The sequence below is a fragment of the Otolemur garnettii genome, unplaced genomic scaffold (assembly GCF_000181295.1).
Source record: "Otolemur garnettii isolate 467f Iridium unplaced genomic scaffold, OtoGar3 scaffold00002, whole genome shotgun sequence".
Lineage (NCBI taxonomy): Eukaryota > Metazoa > Chordata > Mammalia > Primates > Galagidae > Otolemur > Otolemur garnettii.
Window position 1 is genome coordinate 31,168,672 of NW_003852397.1, and position 27,562 is coordinate 31,196,233.

At 40.0% G+C, this 27,562-nt stretch overlaps 1 protein-coding gene across 2 annotated transcripts in view; it reads left to right on the forward strand.

The window, feature by feature from the left end:
* The window catches only part of CPNE4 (copine 4), a 467,500-nt gene that overhangs the window by 339,487 nt on the left and 100,451 nt on the right, over positions 1-27,562 (forward strand). For both annotated transcript variants that reach the window (XM_012804939.1, XM_003781701.2), the window contains 2 exons: positions 4,686-4,769; positions 7,844-7,933. In XM_012804939.1, coding sequence (XP_012660393.1) covers positions 4,686-4,769; positions 7,844-7,933 — 174 coding nt within the window. The remainder of the gene's footprint in view (positions 1-4,685; positions 4,770-7,843; positions 7,934-27,562) is intronic.

Here is a 27,562-nt window from a genome sequence, read left to right on the forward strand (position 1 = left end):
GATAGTAATTCTTAACTTACTTTTCCAATGCTGTTTGGCAGACCAGCAGTCATCTCCCCAAGCTGGAAATCCAGAGTTTTTGATATATGAGAGACACTTTTCAATGAGAACCAGTACATAAAAGAAAGACTAAATTTGTAAGAAATAACTGGTTATCTAACCTTAATGCCATTAACTTAGTGGAGAAAGAACTTTCTAATTTCCAGAGTATATGTGTAATATTAGCAGATAGTTGGCAATGAATCCAACAAGTAAGTAGAGATAGGAATGTAATAATCACTTTGGAGCATTCAATCTGACAAAGTGTAGTTTCTCCTCCCTTCCTGAGAAAATAAAATAATCATAGTATATCAGAACTGATTCTCACACTCATGTCTCCACATTTTGTAACAACCGTCATTATAGACTGCATTTTTAGTGTTGCTATGATGCTAGTTTGGTGGGATACTGTGTACATAGACAAATCTGTCTGTAAAGTAGAGGTCAGCAAACTTTTCTTATAAAGGGCCAGGTGGTAAATACTTTAGGCTTTAGTAGGTCTCTATCCCCAAGCTTTGCCTTTGAAGAATGAAAACAGCCATACACAATACATAAATGAAAGAATATGGCAGTGTTCCAATAAAACTTTATTCACAAAAACAGAGACTGGGCCAGACTTGGCTCATGTTATATAGTTTGCTAACTATGTACTCTGTACTCTAAGCAATGTAGTATTTCTTCCTGCTGTGCTGTGATTTAACTATGTTCAAGTATACCTGCCTAGGAGCTGAGGGCTAGTCTGTATTAATAATAGAAAGTTATAATTATTAGGCATCTATATATTTCCAGGTCCTAGGCATCTAACCTATATTATCCTCAAAACTCATAATCATATTCCCAAAAGTGGCAATTTTTTATTTCCATTTTGCAAATGAAACATAGTGAGGTTGAAATTTTTTCCAAAGTTACAGGTTTAGTACATTGTACACCCTGAATATGACTCTGCATCTCTCAAAACAATTTCTTCTAAGTCCAATATCCATTTTAAAAATCACTGTCATGGATATATACTGCTTCCTGACTCTTATCACCCACTCACTTAAATAAATCTTTTGCATATTGAATCAAAAAGGGCAGAGTACTATGCCTTCCATATTATTAAAAAATTTCACTGTAGCAAAATGTCATTAAAATGACTCATTCATTTATCTTCATTTCCTGAACAGTCCCAGTGGTCATCTTAACACTGATGGTCGTGTAGAGCTGAAAATTCCATATTGAAGTGACCACACAGATACAAAGCTTTTGCTTTGAAGCTATGAATTTCTGCGTGTACACTTGATGTTTTGAGCTGCTTGTGTGTTGTTTTATTTCCAGGAATCAGATGCCTTCTTAATATTTGCGTAGAGTTTTACGAAGTATCTCCATGAATTCTCTCTTCTATTGATAATAGTCATAGCAGCCAAATTTTTTTGAGCGCTCACCATGTACCAGGCACTGGACTCAACCCATCCTAAGGACCAGATCCTCTAATTTTCCCACATGACTATGATGCAAAGGGTGATGCTCCTTTTATGTATGGAGGAGAAACTGAGATGGAGACATTAAATATCTACCTAAAATCATCCAGATTCTATGTGATAGAGTCAGGATTTGAAATCAATACTAAAGCCAGGGTGACAGCACACAGATTTTCAGTTATTTGAAGACAGACGCTGTATTTTCCTGGATTTGTAGTATGTCTTCCTGACAACAACTTCTTGCTGATACTAAAAGGTATTTTAAAAGAGTCTGTGAGATAAAATAGAAAGAGCATTGTAATATACCACAAATAAAAGGAATAGGATACTAAACTATACAGAGATTATAATTACAAGTATTTTTTAAAGGAAGAAAATATATCTAGATTCTAGAAAAAAAATTTACCAAAATATCATTAGTGGTTGTAGAATTATGGGTGAGCATATGGGGTTTTTTTTTCCTGTTTTTGTTATCTGTTTTTCTATATTTTCCATCTTTAATGATGGTAACAAAAGTCTTAGCAAAATAATTGATAGAGTTCTTCCATAGTGGTTAGCAGTTTTTAAGTACTATTCATAAACACGTTCCCTGAAGGACCAACAATCTATTTAAGGAAGCAAAGCATGAAGCTATTAGAGGAAAAGCCCAAGGGTGCATAGGAACAAGCTAAGTGGCCCACATTCACCAGGGAAGGGAGGGGGAGGGAGGACCCAATTTTTTAAGATGAATGTAGACACAGAAACAGGCCTGAGGGTCTAATGCCTTGAGCAAATTCATAGAAGTGGGAATCTGCTGGAAGTGAGAGAAATGGGCCATTTGGCAGGAGAGAGAGGCTTATGATGAAAACAGACTTGGCAAGATGAAGGCTGTACCTTCAGAAATAGAGTGGATGGGTGTGTCCCAGACTCTGGGTGTTTGGTTCCTGGTTGGGTGGGGAGGAAAGCAAAGGGGAAAGAGTTACTCTCATCTCCTGTCTTGTCTCTTCCTAAGGTATCCTACACCATTTCTAGGCTATTATTCTTCATAACAGAGCTAATCAGTTATTTTTCTGCTCAAAATCCTGCAGTGGTTCCCCACTGCCTCCTTAGGCCAGTCCAGATGATGGTGTTTAAGGGTGTAATGCCCTTCACGTCCTGGCACTGACTTTGCAACATTGTCTCCAATTCCTCCCTTACACTTTCTTAGACTATAGTCCAATTTTGCTACCTGAGATGTTTCCCTTTATGTCTGTTCTTTCACAGGTCACTCAGGCTGTTCCTTCCTCACCACCATCTTTTCCAGTCATAATTTTCAACTCTTTCCCTGTTCTCTGAGCACTCCTTGTGCATTCATTCATTCATTCATTTATATTTTGACTCTGGTTAGATTAATTTATATATTTGTCTTGTCACCAAACTAGATGGTACTTTACAGAGCTGAGGTCAGGTTCTCTCTCTCCTTGTATCTTAATTTTAAGTGCAAAAGTTCTATGATCAGTATATGCTCTATAAATATTTTGCTTACATCAAGAATAGGAAGGCTGATAAAGACATTGAGAATGAGAGAAAATTTTAAAGTAGAGGCCAAACAATGAGCAAAAAGAAATAGTGAGTTTTAATCTGGCTTGCTAATTCTTAGTGATAAAAGATAACTTTTACAGCAAACATGGGCTTAATCCTGCTTTTCTACAGTCTAAATTTCTGGGAAATTCCTTGGTGAGATACATAAGAGTGTGACACCTAAGGCTATTGCTCAGATAGTCTATTATCCTACATGAGGTGTTTATGTTATCACCATTTATTTATATATCTGTTCATTCAATAAACACTATGTACCACTGAAATCTAGACATTATGGGGGATGCTGAAGAAATAGTCAAAATGTAAAGGAAAATAAAGTGTTTCCTCTTTTGAGAATTTATGATCTATTGGAGAGAAAAAATAAGTTTAAAAGAAGGATGGAGAAAGGTACCACTTCCCACAATATAGTGCCTTTCTGTTTTTCATCACTCTCCTATTGAAAACAACTATAAACACTAGACAAGATACAGGAGACATTTGAGAATCCTCAGGCCGTCAGCATTTGAGGGGCCAAGAAACAAGAAAGAAGAAAAACTGGTTCATCAAAGTGATTCAGACATTCCGTGCAGATTTTCCACTTGAGGCAATTTCTCAATGCTAATTCCTAAAATAGCTGGATAGAGGGGTTGAGAAGCCTAGCAGAAAATAGCTACTAGGAAAAAAGACTGCACAGAGGTTTTGGTGGTCTCCTGGGACTGGGGAATAAAAACTGAAGTTCAGGGCTACTAAGAGAGCTAGGGCTAAGGACTCACAGATGCTTCTGAGAAGAGAAGTAGCCCAGGAGCCTGAGTCGTGTCTCTTCTCGGGGCATTCTCTAATTAGCCAATAGCAGCATAATGCCTTTGAGAGTCTCACAAATGCACAACAGCACTGAAGAATTGTCAAGAGGGAGCAGCCTCCTAAACACTCAGGCTTTCAGTTTGAGCCCTTTAAGGACTATAGCCAAGGAGTGAAGGAATCAGAAATATATTGGAGCCTTTAAAGACTTTTGAAAAACCTCAATCTCCAAATAGCTTAATCCTGCTGAGATTCAGGTGACTGGCCTCTTTCTCACCACTTACCAGAAAGCTAAAGACACATCTAAAAACCTTTATAATCTTTTCTACACAGTTATCTACTATTTAATCAGCAATTAACAAGCACACCAAGAGGCAGAACCAAGAAACAGAAAATAGAAACAGATCCACAGGTGATCCAGATATTATAGTCATTATATAGGGTTTATGTAATAAGCATAATTAGTGTATGTAAGGTAACAGATAGATTGATTTTCAATGAATTGGCATTTGGATTGATCTTTGAAGAATACTCTGGGTTTCAAGCAACAGACCACTTACTCCTTACTAAGGATCTGGACTTCAAATGCAGTTCATTTTAGCCAAGAGCGGATCACAGAAATGAAGAATGATGCAAGAAATGGTGACACACACTATTAAAGGACAAAGGGAAGGGAGTTTGAGTTAAATTGGGGCAGGAAAAGATGACAAGCCTGGCCTCCATTCCCCGTATAGACAAGAGGAAATCAGGAGGGTTTCTTCTTGATTAAATCTTCCTGATTGATCAGGACTCGATCAAGTGCAAGAGGAAAAAACCAACAACTTCTTGCTTGCTATTTATCTGTTTTAGGATTTCTTCAGCAAATCTGACCCCTTTCTGGAAATTTTCCGGATGAATGATGATGCAACTCAGCAGCTGGTGCACCGAACTGAGGTAAGGAGAGGCAGCTTCAGCTGTGCTGTCTTGTCTCCTAAGATGATAAATTGACCTGTTTTGAGGAACCCTTATCTTTCTTAATGTCTCTAGATACATCCTGAGGCCAGGAGTCTTCGCTGTCTTCAAGAAGATTCTCTGCCATTTTTAGCTTTGTTTAAAAAAAGAAATTTTCAATTTTTTAGTTGTTAGAAGAAAAACCCCTCTTTAACCTCAATTTTGTATTGTTGACCTTCAATACAGGCAGCCAACAACTTAATAAAAGTGTGAATACCAGCTAACAATTAAAGATGATGACTAGCTCCCAAGAATTGTACTCAGTGATTTACAGGCATTATTTTATTTACTTCCCACAACAATTCCTTGACATGATTACTATTACTGTTCTTGTTTTAAATTTGAAGAAACTAAACTTTAGGGAGATTAAATCACTTTCCCAGATCTCACAGGTAGCAAAGGGTGGAGCTGAGGCTTAAATGGAGGCTGCTTGATTCTGAGCTTTACCTCAATTTGGGGAGTTAATCTGCCTCTCCAGGGAAAGTACATACAGGGGGCTGATGTTAGGCTTATCACATGAACAGCTGCCCTGTCTCGGCTGCCTCTTGGTCTAGCTGTATCTCCTTTTCACTCTCCCACTCTTTCCTCCAAATTGCCCCAAACTTTATCCCCCATTTACCTACCCCTACTACCCACTACCACACACACATTCAATAACCAACCCCAATCTCCATTTTTTTTTACTTTATTTTACTTATAACCTAGTCCAAGAGGAATTCTGTACAGGTGGGAAGTGCATCGATAAAACAGAAGTGGTATAATTGTGCTGAATGACTAAGAGCTAGGAGAAGACCCAGTGGTGCTTGCATACTAATGAAGGGTAAAAAAAGGAGGAACTCCCATGACTTTCATGGAGTGATGGTGGCATGCCACATTCTCATTATCTTATGTTGGAAATCCAATTCATTTTCCTGAAGTAACAGAGTTGCAGGTGGTACTAGGGGAACTGTTCATGTCATTTTTAAAGCAGAGAATACTTAAATGTTCTTGGATGGGCTAGTTGTTGGTATCATTTGACATATAGTTGGCACCTAATAAAATATGTTTAATAAAAGAATAAATGAATAGACTTGAATATAAATAGAATCTTTATCACGTGCTATAAATTAGAACAATGCAATTCTCTGGAACATAATTGCTGGAGAATAGATTGAGGTGAAGCTTACACAGTTACCAAGTGCCATCCCATCCCACCACCAAAAACAATCTTTGTACATAAAGATCCTTTTGTTGAAATAAACTTATTTTGGGAGAAGTAAATAGACTTCGTGGAGAAATGGAAGTGTTATCCATTTATGCTTTTGCTCTGTTCGTGAACTGGGGCTTTAATCAGGGAGCAGGAATAGCGTATTTTTGGACTTTTCTCACAAGATCCTCCTTTCCTTTACTCTTGGCAGCATTTTTCTTTTCATTGTTGATATTCGTAAATTCTTCTATTCCCAAGATTCTCTAGAATTTCCTCCTCTTACCCCATTGCTAAGAGGCTTCTGGAATCTCACAGGAAACATGGTTGCAAAGTTTTCCAATGAGTCAAGCAAGATAACATTGATTTTCCTTGCTTTCTCGGTAGATGCAAAATAAATACCAGGCAATACTGTTTACTCGGGGTGGGAGGCAGAGCACACACGCATATGTAACCGCCCCCCCCCACACACACATACAGGTTTTCGTTTCAGAGAAAATTTTTGTTGTTACTGAGTTTTTCAAAACTGTTGCCACAAAACATCTTCATTTACTGGAATTTGAATAAAGGTAAGAAATTTAACCCTAACAATTTTATCTAATTTTCCTTTTCACGATCACTTTCATCATTGTCAGGGTATTAGGAAACATGAAAAAAGTCACCCAGACACATTATTAATATTTCTCTACTTTAATGCATCAAATCAAATGAAATTTGGTGATGGGTCCATATCAATAATTCATAGTTATAATAGTAAGGAATCCAGTACAAGAGGGAATCACATATAAAGTAATTATGTTACTTGGGGAGAGAATTAGTTTTTTAATTAAAAATGCTAAGACTTCTGCTAGCTTGAAAACTTTGTAGGAAGAAAGATCAATATGACAGAATCCCATTTACCTTCCCTTGGGTGTCCCCTAGAGCAGTGGTTTGCCTAGGAGGCCTCCTCCCCAGTGTTTGTGGGAAGGTCTGAGGGGAGCCCCGCGAATGTGTTTTTAAGGGGCCCCCAGGTGATGCGGCTTCTGCTGGTTCTGCAACCACACTTGAGGGAACCCCTCCCCGAGTGTACCCAGTGCAATGGTAGGAACAAAGTAGCTACTCACATATTCTGAGCCAAACTGTGCACCAGGGTGACAGCAGCAGGATGCTTGACTTGTGTAGACACATGGGCGGGATTTAGCCAAGTACACGATTCATAAGCTGATTTTAAAGGGGTGTTACTATGTTGTAGACTTAGTCTGTAATCTGAAGATCTTCCCTGTTGGGCCTCTCTGGATGTTCTAATTGAGATGGTGACAAGCCAGTATTAGTATGCTCCTGGGATTCTTCTAGAAACTTCTCTTCTGACTTACAGTCTGATGGGACTCAAGGTCACATCATAACTCTTTTGCAGTAGAATTGTCTTGCAACACCTTCTGTTTCTGCCAAGAATCTTTACCTGTGCTGACCACAACAGAAGGGAATTTATACTGTAAGCCTGACAGTCCTACAGAACAGGGGATCCTCTATTAATGGTCAGAAGAAGCCCCACCTCATTAATTTTAGCCCCTTTTGATATAGAAGGGAGCATCCTCAGAATTTACATGCTAGAAAATATTACTGTCATTAGTCATGAAACAACATCCAGAACTAAACTGCAGGGGATCTGCTCATAATGACCTGCTTAGTGAGCACCCTTAAAAGATTTACTACCTCCAGTTTTTATTAAGGCTCCTGTTCCAGGCAATTGTTCTTTTCATAAGCATCACAATGGCTTCTCAAGCAATTTTAATGTCAAAATGTGAAAATGTCAAGTATTTTCTCCCCCACTCACCGCTTCTCTCTCTTTTCCCAGGTTGTGATGAATAACTTAAGCCCAGCCTGGAAATCATTCAAAGTATCAGTCAATTCTCTATGCAGTGGAGACCCAGACCGCCGGCTGAAGGTCAGAAATCTATATCTAAGAAATGCAATTTTAAAAATATATTTAACCCTCCTCCTTCTCCTCAAATGAATATTGGCAAACTCACAATTTTCTGTATGACTTATCCAATCCTTTCATATCTTTTTTTTTTGGAGGCAGAGTGTTACTATGTCATCCTTAGTAGAGTGCCATGCGTGGCATCACAGCTCACAGCAACCTCAAACTCTTGGGCTTAAGTGATTCTCTTGCCTCAGCCTCCCAAGTAGCTGGGACTACAGGTGCCTGCCACAATGCCGGCTATTTTTTTGTTGCAGTTGTCATTGTTGTTTAGCAAGCTGGGGCCAAGTTCGAACCCTCCAGCCTGGCTGTATGTGGCTGGTGCTGTAACCACTGAGCTATGGGCACTGAGCCATATCTTAGCATTTTGATAGAAGAAACAGGCTATTTCTTCTGGTGAAGCCATTTGAAGCTCATGTGATAGAACCAAATAATTCCCAATTATGTTATGTCAAGAGGAAAAACCCATGGCTTCTCAGAGGCAAAACTGTGGCAATAAGTTGAGTATAACTGGGAGTTATTACAAGCAAAAATATTGCTGTATCAATTTCTATTGTTATATAACAGACCACCCCCAAATTTAGTAGCTTAAAATAAGAACTAATTATTTAGCTTATGTTTCTAAGCATTGACAAGTTGGTCTGAGCTGATCTAGATGATTCTTCTCTTGGTCTTGCTCAGATTCTCTCAGGCATTTGCAGGGTGGCTTTGCTTCTGGGTTGGGGACTGTTGTCTGAAATGATGGGGCCAAGAGGATGGGTCACATAGCTCTCATCATCCAGCAAGCCAGCTGAGACTTACATATATCTTAGGATTTTACAGAAACTATAAGACCTCTATGCCCAGACCTCATGTAAGGTCACTTCCTCCATGGTGCAGGCCAAAGCAAGCTGCATGGTCATTACATATTCAAGGGACAAAGAGCTAGAGTTACCTCCTGAAGTGGGAAGCTGCAAAGTATTGTTTGTGGCCACTGTTTTCAATCTACCACAAATGTGGTTGGATACATTTAGGAATCACCTAAGGAAGACAATGGGCTGAATGCCAGAAGCACGCTCTAGGAGACACTTCCATAGTCTGTGCCCTGGCTTAGTCTGTTCCCTCTGCCTTAGAAGTCTAGAAGTTCCACGTTGTAAATGGCCCACAGTTGATTATACCAGTTCAGGATAACTAAGTAAATTTACCAGAGACTGGTGTCTATAAACTGAAAGGCCAGTTGACTAGCATTTAGTGAAAAACATGACTGTCAAGCAGACTCAGCAGTCATATCAGCTTTACCAGAGTGTTTTCTTGTGGGCAAAACAGGAGGAAGACAGTCATCATTAGGTTGCTGTGATTGCCTAGCAGCAGAGCTGGATAACTGAGACATTAATGGCTTCAGACTCTGCAAGCTGGTAGCATTCACCTCCACTGTGGGGGTAATGGTCCATCAGGCAGACTAAATGTCCATGTTGACCTTTCAGGGCGCCTAATCCCCTGGAAAATGTTAAATGGACATTGATGATGTTTGTCTTTGTATTATAACTTCACATTCTCTCTACTCCTTTGCCCCACAAACCTTCTTCTGACAGATATAATTCTTTTGATTGCTTGATGCTACTAATCAAATTAAAATCCTCTCTGGCTGGTTAGTCCCAGCCTCTTTAAAGTGACTTTATGTCTTTGCTTAAACCCATTTTACGTGGGCTTTTCAGTTGAGCTCACAACAGATATATCCCATGTTCTTGAGGATTATGCAAGAGTTGGACCCGATATCTCCTGTAAGAGCAAAGATATTTCAAGCCTCAACCCCCCATGGGAAACTCTCTTTCCTGCCAAAATCAGAATGCATGGCTTCTTGGACCCTCAAATAAAAAGCCAGACATAGTGGCAATTACCACCTATCATCTGAGCAGCACCATCCCACACCCGTGGAGATAAATGACCCCCTTTTGACCAGATGAGGAGTGAATGGATAAAAGGAGAGGGTTATCTGTAATTGAATACATAAAAGTGCAGAGAAGGAGCACTTTGTGGTCTTTTGAGTGCTCTGCTGTCTATAGAAGAACAACTGGGAGCAAAGGAGATAGGATATGAAAGGGGTAGCAGTGGTGCCCAGAGACGAGATGGGGAGCTGGGAGGTTTAGGTCAGGTTTATTGAAAGGGAGAGTGACCTACCTGGGCAGGGTAAAGATGGTGTCTGTGCCCGGAAGGCATTAGTGACCCTTTAAAATGGGGCTGCAGGGAGTGTGCAAATTCCACAGCTTGCCTGGAGGGCTTTGGTGGGTTAGGGTCCTTTGGTGAGAATTTCAGGAGTGGGCCTAATTAGGCTCTTTGTGTCCTTAGGAGAGGAGGAGGAAGGGGGGAGGGTTCAACGGTTCTTATAGAGCTGTGTTAGGTAGACAGAAAGAGGAGAGAGAAAGAAAGAATGAGAGGGAGAAAGGGAGGAGGGGAAGAAGGGAAAGGGAGGAATAAAAGGAAAGGAGGCAGAGGAAAAAGGGAAGGGAGGGAGAGACCAGGATTTCACCACAGCTGCAGTGTTGACATCTGGATTTTGCTGTGAGCAGCTGTCCTATGCATGTAGGCTGCTTACCGGCATTCCTGCTACTAGGTGTCAGCAGTATTCCATCCCCCCAGCCACCCATGTTGGTCTGACAACCAAACTGTATTCAGGAATTGCCAAATGTTCCCTGGGGGGCAAAATCATTCTGAATTAGGAACCACTGGTATAGACCAATGGTTCACAAACAGCTTAGGGGGCTTGTTAAATCCCTCAGGAGCCTACAAAAATGTTTTAATTCCTTTCAAAACAGAAGAAAAAATGAACTTATAAGATTTAACAGAGTGTTCTAAGTTTTTTCTCACACAAGAAAACAGTGAACTTTTTAGGGCCCAGGAGAATCTATTTTGGTACAGGGGCCAGGAAGGCAAAAGTGCCTGGTGCCGACGAAAGTCGTAATATGACCCTGTCCCAAATCGTGCCATCATGTCCCAAAATCCCACAATGTGTGTTGCTAAAGAATAAGCAATATTTTTGTAACATAGCCATAAAACCATTATTATTCTTATTTTCATAGTTAATATTAAGAATACTTCCTTAATACCATCAATTATTCTGCCATGATTCATATTTGCCTGATGTTCTCATTTATTAAATAGATATTTTGTTTTTAAGTTAAGATTTAAACCAGGTTCGCATTGCGTCTGACAGGTGTCTCTGAAGTCTCTTTTAATTAGTTAGTTCTCCCTCTTTCTCTCTTATTCCTTGCAGTTTACTTACAGTTTGGTTTGTCCCATAGCTCACTCACATTCTGCATTTCCTATGAATAGGTAGTTGGGGCTTGATCAGATTCAGGGTCTTTTTTCCTGGCAAGAATATCCCCAGTATTATTAAAAATTTATGCATTTGGAGGTTTTTTTTGCAGTTTTTGGCCAGGGCTGGGTTTGAACCCAACACCTCAAGGCATATGGGGCCAATGCCCTGCTCCTTATACTAGTATTTGAGTGCTTCAATCTATTTCAGTTGTCCCATGTTTGGCTGATGAAAACCCTTCAAGTTGACTCTTGCATTCTTTTGGCATAAGAACAAATAGTCTTTAATAATTCCCTTGCTTTCTGGAATGAATTTTTGAACTTAATGAATTTTGAAAAAAATTCAGTATTTTTCCTTATAGAATATATATATTTCTATGGATGTTAAATCACATTTTATTTTATTTCATTACTTATTTATTTATTATCTTAGAGACAAGTTCTCACTCTGTTGCCCAGGCTGGAGTACAATATCAATCACAGCTCACTGCTGCCTCAAACTCCTGGACCCAAGCAATCCCCCTGCCTCAGCCTTCTGTGTAGCTGGGGCTACAGGCATGAGATACCACACCCGGCTACTTTTTTAAACTTTTTGTAAAGACAGAGTCTCACTATGTTGCTGAGGCTAGTTCCAAACTCTGGATCTCAAGTGATCCTCCCACCTGGGAACTTCCAAAATGCTGGGATTACAGGCATGAGCCACTGTGCCTGGCCTGAGTCTGACTTTAATGTCTCTTGAAATAATTTCTCTTCACAGTTAAACCTCTAGCCATAGGACTGTCAGGTTCATTTTTCTCAAATTTTTAAAAAATGTTCTTCAAATTTAATCTTGTTTTATAGTTATATACAATGTTTACATGGTTCCAAAGTCAAAAATTCAAAACAAAAGAACCTTCAAAACAAGGTATATTCAAAAAGTTTAGCTTTCATTCCTGTTCCTTCCCCCCTTTTACCCTCTTCTCTTGTAAGTCATCATTTTGTAGTGTATTTTAGTACCTGATAGAGTTAGCCTCTCCCACTTCTGTATCCCTTGTTTTTTAAAATGTTTTCCTAGAAACTTTACCAGTTTATTCTTTCTATTAAGATCTATAATCTAATTCCATTTTAAAAAAAACTTGATGGTATTTTTACTGAGATTGCATTAAATTTGTAAATGAGGCAGAATTTGCTCTTTAGTATTGAGTCTTCCTGTCCCTGAATTATGCAAGGTCTTATCGTTCCTCCAAGTCTCCTTTTGTAATTTGCAGGAATGCTTAATGGAGTTTTCTTCTTTTCTGTTTACCATCATTTGTCTATTGGTATATATAAAGGCCATCAAATTTTATTTTCTTAAACTGCTATGTTATTAAAATTTCTTACTGTTTATAGAAATTTTCCATTAATTTGGCAGAGTTTTCCAAATATATTCTTATACCATCTGAAAATACAGTTTTCCCCTTCCTTACCTACCTCTTCTGGCTCTAGTTATTTCTCTTCTTTAATTGCATGGGCTAATACCCTCAACACAATGTTAAATGCTGGTAGAGATGGAAGACGTCCTAGCCTTAGTCATCAATGTAGTGGAAAATCCTATTATGTTTTCCTATTACTTCTGGCACAGATTATTTTTCAAAGTAATTCTGAAGATGCCAGATATTCAGGGCTTTCTCAGAGACATCTACTGAGCCCTAAACACCTGTGATATTCAGTACACTTCTATACCTTAAATATTCAGAGAAGTCTGTAGTCCCAGCTACTTGGGAGCCTGAGACAAGAGAATTGCTCAAGCCCAGGGGTTTGAGGTTACTGTCAGCAATGATGCCACAGCACTCCACCCAAGAGAACAGAGTGAGATTCTGTCTCAAAAAATAGAAAAAATAAAAAAATAAATATTTAGAGCAGGTTCTTATTTGTTACAATAACCCTAGAGATAATATCATAAATGCCTTGTGAACAATATTAAAGGAATTATACAGAATTAAATTTAAATGTAAAGTGCACATAGATTTAGAGTTATAGTTATAATATTAACTATTTAGTGAAATTATCTATGCTTCTATGGTATATTACGCTTTACAAAGCCTTTATCAAAATCATAATTTCATTTTCTTCTTACCACACTGTGAGGTAGGTTTCATTATCTTAATTTTATAGACAAGGAAACCAAGACTCAAAAACTCATTGAGTCAAATGCTAAATTTAATGTTCTTTTAGTCAAATGCTAGATTTAATGTTCTTTTTCCAGGATGATACTGCCCTTATTTTGTTATATTTTATTTATTGGAAAATACTCCTGATAAGCATATCCCTCTACTTTTTCAACCAGAATGTTTTATTTTCCATCATTCTATAAAAATACTTAACAGAAATGGAATTTACCTATCTGTAACATTTTGTAAAACCTGTTATCAATAATTACTTCATGTTCCTCTAAGGGAAAAAATAGTCTCTAGTAAAATTGTAACACAGTGCTTGTTTACTGATGTTTGATTGATAAGAAATTGTGTACCTACTAGGTTCTATGAAATATGGTATTAATCCCCTCCTTCAATTTGCTCAATACGTTGTTAATATCCAGTACATATTCTTTAGGATGTAGTGTTCAAAACGGAATCTTTTAGATGAGGATCTTAGAAAGAAGAGGGTGGGGGCATAGTATTTATTGGCATCCTAATTCTGCCTAGTGCTGTGGGAAAAGGCCATTCCAGACAATCTTGACAAACAGCATGTAAGCACTCTGAGACCATTTCATCACACATGTTAAAGGGCCATTTTCTATCTCTTTCTCTAATATTCAAAACACACAAGTATAGTAACTTGGACACTTTGCCCTATATGGAGTTCATCAGGCATCTTCTGAGTATGGTTGATAAAAGCTAGTTGCCTTGAAGAAGGAATTTAGGTCATGGGCACCAGTTGTTTCTGTATCAACTTGCCCCCCTGCCTTATGCAGGAGACAGGCCGAGGTTATCACTGAGGCCATGGTGGAGTGGAGGGAGTAGCAGAGGAGGAGGAGGAGCCAGTCCCCAGGCAGAGTAGAAGTGAGTAAGAATCGGGAAACCATGGAGTGGGGAGAGCAGGTCCAAATACAAGTCTAAAGCAAACAACACGTGCCATTTCACCCAAAATTCATCTTGCTCACTCTTTATTCTTTCCCTCTTGGGTTTCCGTGCCTGGTTGGTTTAACAACCACGTTTATAATTTGCTTACTGACACTCACAAAGTTGGCTTCCTGATCAGTAAGAAAAATGGTCTATTGAATCAGAATCACACATCAGTGGTCCTGAAATACTCATTTTAACAACTTTCATAAATAAGTTGGTGCAGGCTATTTGCCAAGTACACATTGAAAAATACTGTCTTCCTATTCATACTCCAAACCTAGCTGACTCGCTGCTCGTACCACCCTTGGGTAGTTCAGCATTTTCTGCCATAGCACTGCAGAGCTAAGTGTGTGTGTGTGCTTGTATTCTGTTCTTGCCCCTATGCAAAATCTGTAGCATCTGTCTTTTAATTCCTTCTACCTATTCATGTCTTTCCCTTCTTGTGTGGGACCAATTTATTACCAGTGCAATTGTATTTTCTCCACGAATTCACTGTCTTTGCTTTGGACTCTCTGAGCTGAACTGGCACACAACTGCCAAACGAATTTGACCTTCAAGTGTATTTTTAGAGTTTTCCTTGAGCCTTTCCCATTTTATTCCCCTCCATGTGCCTCTTATTTTATCTTTGATCCCTTAGACTCAGTTGTCATGATTGTTCTTTGTCTTTCTGTTTCATGCTGATATTTTCCCTGATCTTGGTAAGGAAGAGACTCTCAGTTTCAACCTCTAGATCTCGATCCTTAACATCACCCTCCATTCAGCCCTATAATTTCCCCAAATGTTTTGAAATTTGCCAGATTGCAGATGCATGGAGGTGTCTCCATATTGGATAAGGCATGGCCCAAGGATTCTTGTCCACCTAAACAGGCTGCTTCTACTGAGATCTATCATCAGTACTGCAGCGTGGAAAATGGTGACCAGTTTAAATGGCATTCAATCATGCAGGAATCAGGAGGCTTCTGAATTGAGAGGAAAAACTATATATTTTCTTAATTTTAGTAATTATTCCTTTTTATTGATTTCATCCCCTTATTTTATAGATGAGTAATTCAAGATTCTTTGTTTAAGCAAATTTCTTAAGATTACACAGCCGAGTTTATTCAGCATTGGTTTAAACCCAGGTCTATTAGGTTCCGTAATCCCTGCTCTTCACTAGTAAAAAACAGCAATTTCCTGAGCACTCACCAGCTACCAGGTGCTGTGCTGGGCCTGTTGGTTAAGTTCCTCAGTGAACCCCATAATTATCCTTGGGTTAAACAATGCTGTAGTAACAAAGAGGCCCCATGGAACAGAAGTTTATTTCTTGCCCACATGGCAATCAAAGGTAAAATTTTCAAATCAATGTCTGCCTCTTTTTAGTGAAGTAATTCAAGAACTCATGTTTCTTTCTTCTCGTGGTTCATCCATACCTTAGGGCTCATTTTTATTTGCATCCAGTGGACAGAAGGGGAACACGTAGAGAGGACTCTCTATAAAACCCTTACCTTAAAACAGCATCTGGCATTGCTGCCTATATTCCAATGATTAAAATCTGGTCATATTGCCACACTGAACTGCAAAGCAAACTGGGAAATGTGTTCTAGTAGGATACCTGGACATAAAAGAAAACAAAATTTTGATGAACACCTCATTGACTCTTCCATTCTTCTTATCCCCATTTTGCAGATGAGAAAACTGAGGCTCAGAAAGGTGAAATAGCATGTAAATTCACAGTGCTAAGGGTCATAACCAGGACCAAGTAGTCTTTCTGACTCCAGAAACTAAACTCCACACCAGTACTCTCCAAAGCAACCTTCTGTGATCAGGGAGTATTCTATATCTGTTCTACCCACACATGGCCAGAGCAATTCTATCCCAACCACTCTTCTCTCTTTGAGCTTCTTTCCTGTTTTCAGTCCTTCCATAGTAGTATCCCTTTCCTTTCTCCCCAAAATCACCATCCTTCTCACCTGCCAAGGAGAAAGACTTGCCCCATCATGTGTCAGACGTCTGCTGCTGATGGGAGCCTGCCCTCTGCCTCATGTTTAATGACACTGAGGGGGAAGGCATGGGGTATCCTGCAAATGGGGTCAATAGTATAGGTGCTTCAATGTCAAAATTATTTATCAGTGAGGGTCAGGTCTGATTTCCTCACTATCTAAAAGGAGAGCCTACTTTCCTCACTATCTAAAAGGAGAGCGTACCTTGCCAAAGTGAATGCTATTTTTTTTTTTCAGGAAACCATACAAGTTGGTCTTATATATAAAGGAGTCTTAGGAGTTAGTGTTTGAGGGATACAGAGTTTCAGTGGGAAAGGGAAAAGTTCTAAACATGAATGTAATGGGCGTAATAGTTGCACCACAATGTGAATATATTTAATGCCACAGAGCTGTGCATTTAATAATGGTTAAAATGGCAAATTTTGTTATGTATCTTTTACGACAAAAAAAATTTTTTTAAAGAATATATTTCCTATTAACATGACTTTGAAGCTGCTCCTTATGAAAAACTCCCTGATGTTATTGTCCTAAACAGCATTTGACTCCAGCCTAACGTGGCATTCCTCATCTATCTATGATGGCTCTTGCTGTCTCAGTCATGTAGGATGAAGGTAGAGTGGCCCTGAAGAGATTCTTCCAGACTCCACATCTCCTCCCTTTCTGAAACCCTTTTGGGCAAAGGGAAGGATCCTTCACTGCCTAACCATTAAGAGGGAAGGGTACAAAAGAGATGGCCAAACTATTTTATTGGGAAATTTTTCCAAAGTCATAGTCTTTCTTTGATTCAGGAAAGTGCTGTTGAAGACATTACCTTTGAGAAATACTTTGTGATTCCAAACTAAGAGCACTGAGTGAGTGTTGATGAACACCCCGATGAAAGTAAAGACAGTTCTCTTATTCTCCTGGACAAGTCCCCAGGAGAGAGACTGTGCGACTAAAGACATCACAATGGCTGTGGCTGTGATGTCACATTACTCAACCCATCTAACACCTGCTTCTGCACTGAAATGGGTAATCAGCTACCAGGAAGATGCTGAAGAAAAACTGGGACCTGGATGAAATTGCTTCATGAGGAAGGGAAGGATTGCTCAGAGTGGAAAATTCTGAGACTCCCCACACACAGTTTTATGATATAATTCAAACTGATAGGATTCACTGCTCTGTCCAAATAATGCCATATGCTAGTAACACTGGTTATGCTAGTTGCTGTTAGTTGTTTTGCTTATTTATTTAGGTTTCTTTTAAATGTGAGTCACTCCATTATTTATTGTACCACTTTGTTAACATAGAGAGTGAAAAAATTGCCCCCAAATTTAAATTTTTATTCTTACACCTTTGAAAATGTTTGTAACCTAGACTTGTCAATAGGAAGGGCTTCACAAACTGAGTTGACATCCTGAGAGGCCTTTGTATTGAGTAAGCTTCTGTAGGGCATTCCGTTTCTCACTCACATTTTAAACATTAAACAGTGGTGCTGTCACCAAAAAAAAAAAAAAAAAAGCATCATAGTCTGCAGCCATCCTGGGCATTTCTTTGGGAAAGTATTCTCAATAGAATCATCAAATAAAAGATGAAGAGAGCTATCTCTTAGGAAGAAGGTCAGCTTTTCTAGAAAGAGAGTCCTTGAAGCCAAGAGAAATGACCCTTATCTTAGGTGCTTGGCAGAACAATCCCATAGGACGTCCTTCTCAGGAGCTAGAGAAGTTATCAGCATCTCAAACATATGGTGCCCAGGAGATCTCACTTGTCTGCAAAGAGTTTGCACTTCCCAAAAGGATCGAGGAAGGCCCGGGTTTTGTTTGTGTGGAGAACACAAAACTAATGTCAAGAGAGAGCAAATTGACTCACCTCATAAGAAATTCCTTTCTCTCTGACAACATGTGAATTATGTCCCCTTTTGGTGCCATGAATAGATTGCAAAAGAACAGAAATGCTTTGGGACCACTCCAATAAGGAGAAAAAAATGAGAATGATCATCAACCCCACTTCTGCCCCTTGCAATTAGAAGGAAGCAAGCTAGAGATGGAGAGATGCCTCCTTACGTACGTTGCCTACAGAGGCCCCTCATGCCACACGTGTCAGCCAAGGTCTCCTCTCCTCTCACCCCATCTGGCCTCCTTCTTTGCTGATACAGAAACTCAGCTTTGTCCAATAACCAAGACTTTGTGTGACTTGAAAGAGTTGCCTCACTTAAGAGGGAGATGTGTAAGCCAGGAGGCCAAAATATTGATTCATAAAAGAGTTAATCAAATAAGAATAAATTAATTTGACAAGAACTATAATTCTCATGCTTCACATAAGGAACCCTTTCCCTGGTATCTTAGCACTTATGAAGCAGAATTAGCAACTAAAACATTACTTGGTAAGCATGGAAAAATTAATGCAGGAACATATGTGGAGTCCAGAGAGATGCTTCTGTGGTCAGAAGTTTGACTCAAAGACTTAAGAGTCTGGAGACTCTGATTAAGTTAATAAAATACTTTTTCTTAAAAATATAGATTTGAGGCCTTGGTGGACTCATTAAAGCTAATCTCTGACTCAAGACTCCTAAGTTGAGCTGTGGTGAGTCTTGTCAAATTACAATTTTCAAAAAGATAAAAGTGTGATTCTCATTGAACCATCAAATGAACGTGGATCAAAAATTGTATCGAACTCACTAATTAATGAGGAAACCAATCAGATAATAAAACTCCCCCAAGAGCGTGTTGGAGAATGATTTGGTTTCCATAATCTTTTTCTTTAAATAGGGCTAAGATTTCAAGATACAAAATTGCTAATGTCCTTCAGGGCAATAAAACATCTTCAGGGTTATCTCTGCTAACAAAAAGAAATCACTTCATCATATACAAGCTTAACATGTATAACTGCACAAAGTCTGAGCCCTTAATTATTAAATAGTAAATGGCAAAATCAAACAATGGTAAATTCTTGTAGCAAAATAAAACATCCTTGAGTGGGCCTGTTAAGTAAAGCTTCAGTATGGCCTTGAAAGGGCTTGTAGTCACACCCTCCGACTTCTTTCCAGGTTGTGGATAATTTTTCTTAACAGGCTTAAGTTGCTCCTTGAGTTCACTTTTCTAGAGCTTAGTAATGCCCGAAATTCCTATCTGTCCCTCTTTATCCCCTTCTCATCTCTGAATGGCTGGCAAATACTTAACTTTCAAGTGTCAGGTCAAAACTCAAACACTCAAATATGCCTTCTCAGACCTCATTGCTCATACCTGTGTTCCTCCAGCTACTCTTCATTGCATTACCCTGTGAGCGCCCTCATGACACCTACCTCTGTGATCATCTTGTTCCTTTGTTCACATGTTTATAATTTGTGTGCTCCACTGAAATATAAATCCCAAGCCTATGGGAAAGGAATTGGCCTAACTCACCTCTATATCCTCAGCCCCTAAAACAGTGCTTGGCATATATGTAGTGAATTCTTCTTTTTTTTTTTTTTTCTTTGAGACAGAGTTTTATTTTATTGCTCTCAGTAGAGTGCTATGGCATCATAGCTCACAGAAACCTCAAATTCTTGGACTGAAGTGATTCTCTTGCCTCAGCCTCCTTAGTATCTGGGACTACAGATGCCTGGCTATTTTTTAGCATCGGAGTCTCACATTTCATCATGCTAGTCTCTAACCTGTGGGCTCAGGCAATTCACCCACCTGGGCCTCTCAGAGTACTAGGATTACAGGTGTGCACCATCATGCACAGCCATACGTAATACATTTTTTTTTTCAGAGACAGAGTCTCACTTTGTCACCCTTGGTAGAGTGCCGTGGCATCACAGCTCATAGCAACCTCCAGCTCCTGGGCTTAGACGATTTTCCTGCCTCAGCCTCCCGAGTAGCTGGGAGTACAGGCTCCTGCCATAACATCCGGCTATTTTTTTGTTGCAGTTTGGCTGGGGCCAGGTTTGAACCTTCCATGCTCTGTATATGGGGCCAGCACTGAGCCACAGGTGCTGCTCACATAGTGAATTCTTAATAAATATCTACATAATAGATGAATGGACACACACACATACATATACATAAACCCATAGTTACATTAGGTAAGTCCTATTAGAAGACACTCTACCAGATTTTTGCTATTTAGTCTGCTTTTTTTTTTGGACATAGTCTCACTATGTCGCCCTCAGTATAGAATGCCGTGGCATCACAGCTCACAGCAACCTCAAACTCTTGGGCTTAAGTGATTCTCCTGCCTCAGCCTCCCAAGTAGCTGGAACTACAGGCACCTGCCACAATGCCTGGCCATTTTTTGGTTGGAGTTGTCATTGTTGTTTGGCAGGCCTGGGCCAGGCTCGAACCTGCCAGCCTCAGTATATGTGACTGGCGCCCTACTCAGTGAGCAACAGGCGCCGAGCCTCCATCATATCACTTCTGACTTGGGACACTTTTTTTTCTTTTTTTTAGAGACAGAGTCTTATTTCATCCCCCTCAGTAGAGTACAGGTGTCACAGCTCACAGCAACCTCCAGCTCTTGGGCTTAGGTGATTCTTTTGCCTCAGCTTCCCAAGTAGCCGGGACCATAGGCGCCCGCCACAATGCCCGGCTAATGGGACACTTTTTTAATTCAAGGGAAGTCTAGACTCATTCTGGAAGCTTTCTCTCCTTGTTATGTTTCAGAGAGCACCCCATTACAGCTCATTTATTACTACGTTCTCTCACAACCCCCCTCACAGCTTCCTCCCAACCCCCCAAAAGTTTAAACATCTTTTCCTCCACCAGCCACAGGGAGGTACAAGAAGGAGATGAAGGAAGGGAAGAGTTTGGCTGGTGAATCAGCAGTGAGGGGAAACACTCCTTCAGGAATTAGGGGGGAGAAATTAACAAAGGATGAAACAATGCCTTGGCCACGTCTAGCTCTCACAGCATAGCTTTTGGAGGACAAATGGGCCTAAGTTCTTCTCAGCAAAGGAATGGGGAAGAAGGTGGCCTTGTGGATTCTCTAAATAGCAAGTTCCTTTTACTTCCCTGACATATTTTGTGGTTTAGTACTTTACTTCTTTGAATAGTCTCTAATGTAGCAAGGGCCAAGTCTGGTATTATGAATGATAATTTTGGCTTACCTTGCAGCTGTGAGACTTTTAAGGGCACAAAGCTGGAGAGGGAGGTTGGTGCGTGAGACAAACAGGATTTAATTAAGTCTTAATGTGGGTGAGAAAAGCAAGGACCATCCTCCAGCTTTTGATCTTCAGAACTTGTTCTAGGTCTTGTCTTCCTCCCCTGTCTTTCATTTCCCTTGGCTATTAAATCCCTATCCCAGCACTGTGTTGACCACCCAGCATGCCTGATTGCACTGGGCACTTAAAACACTTCATGACAGCTATTCCGTGAAAGAGTAAAATCACTAAATGGACTTGTCAGGAAGCATTACCTCTAGCCTGTCTCCCCTGTGGATCAGCTGGCTCTCTTCATTAGCTCTCTGTCAATGTGCTCACCCCTGCTAGTCCCAGTAATGAAATAAACTATTAGAAGCCTATACTCTACCAAACCCCAACAGACTTTAGGACAAGGTCAGCATATGAGCTAGAACAATACTGTCAGACTTTAGCAGCATCAGGATCACCTGGAGGTCTTGCTAAGACAGCTTTCTGGGCCCTAATCCCAGACTTTCAGATTCAGTAGGTCTGGGGTGGGACCCAAGGATCTGCATTTCTAACAAGTTCAGATGCTGCTGCTGCTGGTTCAGAGTCACGTGTAGAGAATGATTACTATAAAAGAAATAGTCAAGAGTCAACCTCAACAACTTGTTTCCCTCAATTCACCCATCTCTGCCTTAAAATTTCTGTCTGCACCCAGTGTCTTTCTTTCCAAAACTAGTTTATGTGCCCACTTCACTTTACTTCATCATATTGCTACTCAAAGACCCTTCCCCCAGCTAGTCATTGACACAAATATTTTAAGTTAGAAGGAAGTATTGGAGTCATGTCTCCATCAGGGCTTCTCACCCACACCAGTGCTGTCATTTTGAGATAGATAATTCTTTGCAATGGGGGATTCACCTATAGATTCTAAGACATTTAGTGGGCCTCTATCCACTAATTTCAAGTAGCATCCCTTCCTCATCAGTTGTTACAACCAAAAATGTCTCCAGAAACTGCTAAATGTCCACAAATAGTGGTTCTCAGTAGTTGAGAACCAACTATAAATAGTAGTTGAGAACAACTATTGTAATCAAATGCATTTTTAATAATTTCCTCTTTGTTGGAATTTAATGGTGAAAATTTTATTGCATCTCTTCCTGAGTTTGATCCAGTTGAAAAATAAAGACAGAATTCAAATACATGGCATCAAAATATCATTTTATTACTGCTAAATCTGGCCCCAAAGCATAGGTAGGAATGCTTCTCCCGGGAGATATTTGGGTTGTGATTAACAAAAGGTGATGAAGCCTGTAATTAATCTTAGGTATAGGGGAAAAGAATTGTATAAACACCAGGTGAAACTGCAGTGGCATGACTAAGGCAGCAGTTTACCGCCTTAGATACATATTAGAATCACCTGGGCAACTTTAAAAATGCTGATTACTAGACCCTACCTCAGAACAGTTAAGCAGAATTTCTGGGACTAGGGCTGAAGCATCAGAAAATGTTAAAATCTGCCCATTTTATTTATCTAATGTATAGTCAAAGCAAAGAACCACTGCTCACCTGAATAGACTGAGAAAATGCAATCCCTTGTTGAATTTTTCTTAAGGGTATTGAGGAGACAACCACCAAGTCTGATGCAAGATCTCCCAGTGGTTTTTTTTTTTTTTTTTTTTGTAGAGACAGAGTCTCACTTTGTTGCCCTTGGCAGAGTTCAGTGGCGTCACACAGCTCACAGCAACTTCCAACTCCTGGGCCTAAGTGACTCTCTTGCCTCAGCCTCCCGAGTAGCTGGCACTACAGGTATCTGCCACAATGCCTGGCTATTTTTTGGTTGCAATTTGGCCAGGGCTGGGTTTGAACCCACCACCCTTGGTATACGGGGCCTGTGCCCTATGCATTGAGCCACAGGCGCCGCCCTCCCAGTGTTTTTTAAGAAAGGAAGCATTATCTCCAGCTCAGTCTCCCCTGTGACTTTCTTAGCCAACTAGTCCTCAAAATTCTGCTGATGTATGAGTTGCATAAACATATTAAAAAGAGCATAAAATATTTATAGGCTTCAGAGTAGGCTTTGTGGGAGAACATAGTGTCTAAGCCAGGACCTTGATGGTGTGTGCAAAGGCCTGGACATCTGTGATTAATAGGCTCAATGCTGTGGCATTTTGATGTGCTGAGGAAGAGCCCCAGGCAGGATGAGAGATGACAAAGCTAGTGAGGTAGATAAAACAAGATCGTGTTAAGGAGTTTGGGTTTTTATACAAAGAGCAATGGGAGGCACTGAGGGGACTATGCAAAAGAGTGATGTACCATATTTGAATTCTTAGGATCAGTACTCTGCCTGTTTTGTGGAACTTGGATGGAAAGAGGGGAAGGCTGGAGGTAGGAGATCTGGCCAGATGTCAGAGCAGAAATCCATGTAAGGGTTATTTGGCAGACAGGGATGAGCAGAACTTGGTAGCAGATTGCCTGTTAGATATAGAGAAAGGAAAAAGAAAAACTCAACAATTAGTCCCCGATTCCTGACTTGATCACATGGATGGAAAATGGTACCATATCTTATGTCCAGACCACCGAAGGAGCAAGGAGTTTGGCATGAGAAAGATGAGTTCAGTTTTGTGCTTGCTCAGAAGGTGTCTGTGGACTATCCAGGGGGCAGTTGGCCCGGGATTGTATCAAGTTTAGCACTAAAAAGTCCTGTATCCCAGGAAACCATTCAGTCCCAGGAAGACCAAGACAACTGAGTAACATGGTGGTTGGCTACATGAGTTTGCCTCGCCCAGGACAGAGCTGATCTGGGACATAATGTAAGAATTTCCTTTAAATAGATGGTGTGTGTTTGTGTATGTGTGCATGCATGTAACTTCTCAGGTGTCTGTGACTAGAAAGAAACATGCTAAAATAAGAGTATATATTTTTCAGCGATTTAATCATAAAATTACTTTTTTTAGAATTGTTTTTTAAAATCTTTTACCTTAATAATGTGTTACATTTACAACAAGGAAAGAGAAAATGCTATTTTAAAATTCAGACACATTTTTCATATCCATGCCAATCATTATATTTGTTTAGACCTTTTTCACTCCTATTTAAAAATTCAAAATTGAAATAATTATTTTTAAAATTCTCAAAGGGTTTTCCTGGTGGCGAGCAAGCATATTCTATTTTTGTATAGTGATGTTATACAAACTTAGGAAATAGACTATGGATTAACCTTTTCTTAAATTCCAGTGGCTAGTTAGGCTTAAAGTAAGCTGACCACAGAGTAATTTCTTGGTAATATAAACTCCAACAAATAGAGAAGGCTGCTGTCCTTCCAAATTTTGTTAGTTTTCTGAACTGATATTATCAAGTACCATGTTGCTGTCTCATTTTTTCTGCAATGATGCCCTACACTTGCCCAGTGATTAAATATGTGTGGACTTAGCTCAGCACCTAACTTCTTTGGAAGGTACATAGCCAAAGAGTTCATCAGCACCATTTAAAACATAGCACATAGTCTAGGAATGATGACACCAGTCCTTACTCTGACATGGGGAAACCTACATGAGTTCTTTTGGATACTGCAGAACTCTGTATAGCAGTGTGTGCTGAGGATCTGAAGCCTAAGACTCTAGATCAGTGGTTCTCAACCTTCCTAATGCTGTGACCCCTTAATACAGTTCCTGTGGGTCGCGACCCACAGGTTGAGAAATGCTGCTCTAGATAGACACCTCAAGGCATTCTATTCCAAAGACCATGTCTTCCCAATGGAATAACTGAGATCCAGAGAAGAGAAATGACTTAGTCTGGACCACATGGCTCATCAAAGCCAGAGGAAGATTTGCATGTGGACTTACATAAGGGAAAAGAGCATTAAGCCATTACTGTATACCTGCAAGAAATATGGTATTTTCCCCACATTCCATACCCTCTAATCTGTATGATGAAATTTCAAGGTTAACAAAGAAGGAAACTGAACCTTGGAGATTTGAGTAAGGTCCTAAATATTTCCAGACTTTATAAAGGCAGAACCTGAAGCCTACGTCTGGTTGACCCAAGTCCATCTGAGCTTTCCTAGAGCCCTGTGGTCCTTCTGTCAGGCCACACTACTTTCCTTGGAGTTACCATTGTGATATGTGGGCTGAATGGGGGAGAAGGTTCAATTGCTGTTCCTAAGTCGGGAAGAAAGACAGAATGGCAGATGTGCTGATACATCATCCTTAGTGACTGAAGGATAAAGGAAGAGGAGAAATGCCAGCAACCTTCCTGTGACCTACCATCACCCATCACATTTCAGGTGAAGCGCCCTTAGCAATGAATAGCCAGGAAACAGGAAACTCGAGAGTCTTTCTAAGCATGTTATAAAAGCCCAGAGAACCCTGTAGTGTTTTAAATATTACAGAGGGACCCTGCATTTATATGGGAGAAATCGTGTATGGGCAGAAAGGAGAAAGCACCCTGAACAGCTCTTTCTCGCCATCTAGAATCAGAAGTGGTTAAAAACACTCTTCTGCTTTTCTGCTTACGTTGTCCGTGCTGTCTGTTTCCTATGCTTCCTAGTGTTTTCTCTTTAGAGGCTCACCTAAGGAGTAGGGTGGGCTTGACTACTCCTTTTCACAGGAGAAGAAAGGCAGATATACAGGGTATCAAGAAAGTGGGAAAAAGAGCTGTTGTTTAAAATGGTTTATATGTTTTTATTATGCATTCCTATCATTAAAAGCATCCCTAAGCATGTGCATATTTTATTAATTATATACCTTTACTATTGTACTACTGTAGTATGCATATTTTGAATTTTATATAATAATATAATTTTAGTAGATGTGGTAAAAAAAGAATGTAAATGAAAGTGCTTCTATTATCTTCCTTCCCCAGTTGCGGTGCACGCACCTTAGGGCACCCTCGTGGGGCCCCTGCCCCATCTTCTAGTATTCATGTCTTTATAATTCCCTTTCTTTGAGTATGAGCAGGACCTGTGACCCTCTAATGAATAGTTATGGCAAAGGTGATGGGATAGCATTCTTAGGATTATGTTTTATATTAAATATGATTATATGGGGAAGGGGAAGATTTAACTAAGTCCCCTAGTCTTAGGGGGATTTTACTGGTGGGCCTGACCTACTCAGACAAACCCTTTAAAAGATGATCTAGGCCTTTTTTCAATCCAGAAAATCCAAGCAGCAGACCCTCTCTCTCTTTCTCTCTGTCTCTGACTTTTATTATAAGAAATCAGTTGTAAGAAATACTACAGCTACAGATTCTGCCAACAATCTAAGGGAGCTTAAAAGCAGATCCTTTCCTAGCCAGGCATCCAGATGAAAATGCAGCCCAGCCAACACCTGGATTTCAGCCTGGGACAGCCTGAGCAGAGGACTCCGTTAAGATGCACCTCAGTTGTGACCCACAGAAACGGTGATGCAATAAATAGGTGTGCATTTAAGCCATTGTTCTGTAGTAAGTAATTATACAACACTATAAAGCTAATACACTAATAGACGGCCTTTTATACTCTCTTGGTTTTACATACTTTTTCTGGTCAAAGAATTAGAACAAGCTGGGCACTTTCTCAGCACTTTACCCAAAAAATCTTCTTTCATTCTCCTCCATACCATATAGGAACTAATATTTTTTCACTCAGCATCAGGAGAAAAAACCTGAAACTCAACAAGATTAATCAACTTGCCCCACATCCCACAGTTAGAAGTGAAAGGCAAGCAGCTTGAACCTCAGCCTGGGTATGAGAACAGAGCCAGTTCTTCTAGAGCAGTGGTTCTCAACATTCAAAGTGTAATGGGGAAGCATGATGTCTGTCCACGAGCAGACACTTTTTTTTTCCAAGTACAGAAATGGCAAGAAAACCAGAGCTGTGTTTCTGATAGTTAACCTGTCGCGACCCACAGGAACTGTATTAAAGGGCCGTGGCATTAGGAAGCTTGAGAACCACTCTTCTAGAGCCTTATTTTTGTGCTGGTGGTTGTTGCATCCAACCAGCCCTATAGGATACCACGACATACAACTCATTCCACACATTCTCTCTCCCCCCACGCTCCCTGTTGTGGAAACTAGCCTTGCTCCTGGTTTTCCTCTCATGCTATTCAAGCTTCCCTGAATGCTTCTCCTTTAGCACTAACGCACTGTAGCACCTGTGTCTCTTCAGTGACATCAGAAGAGCTGT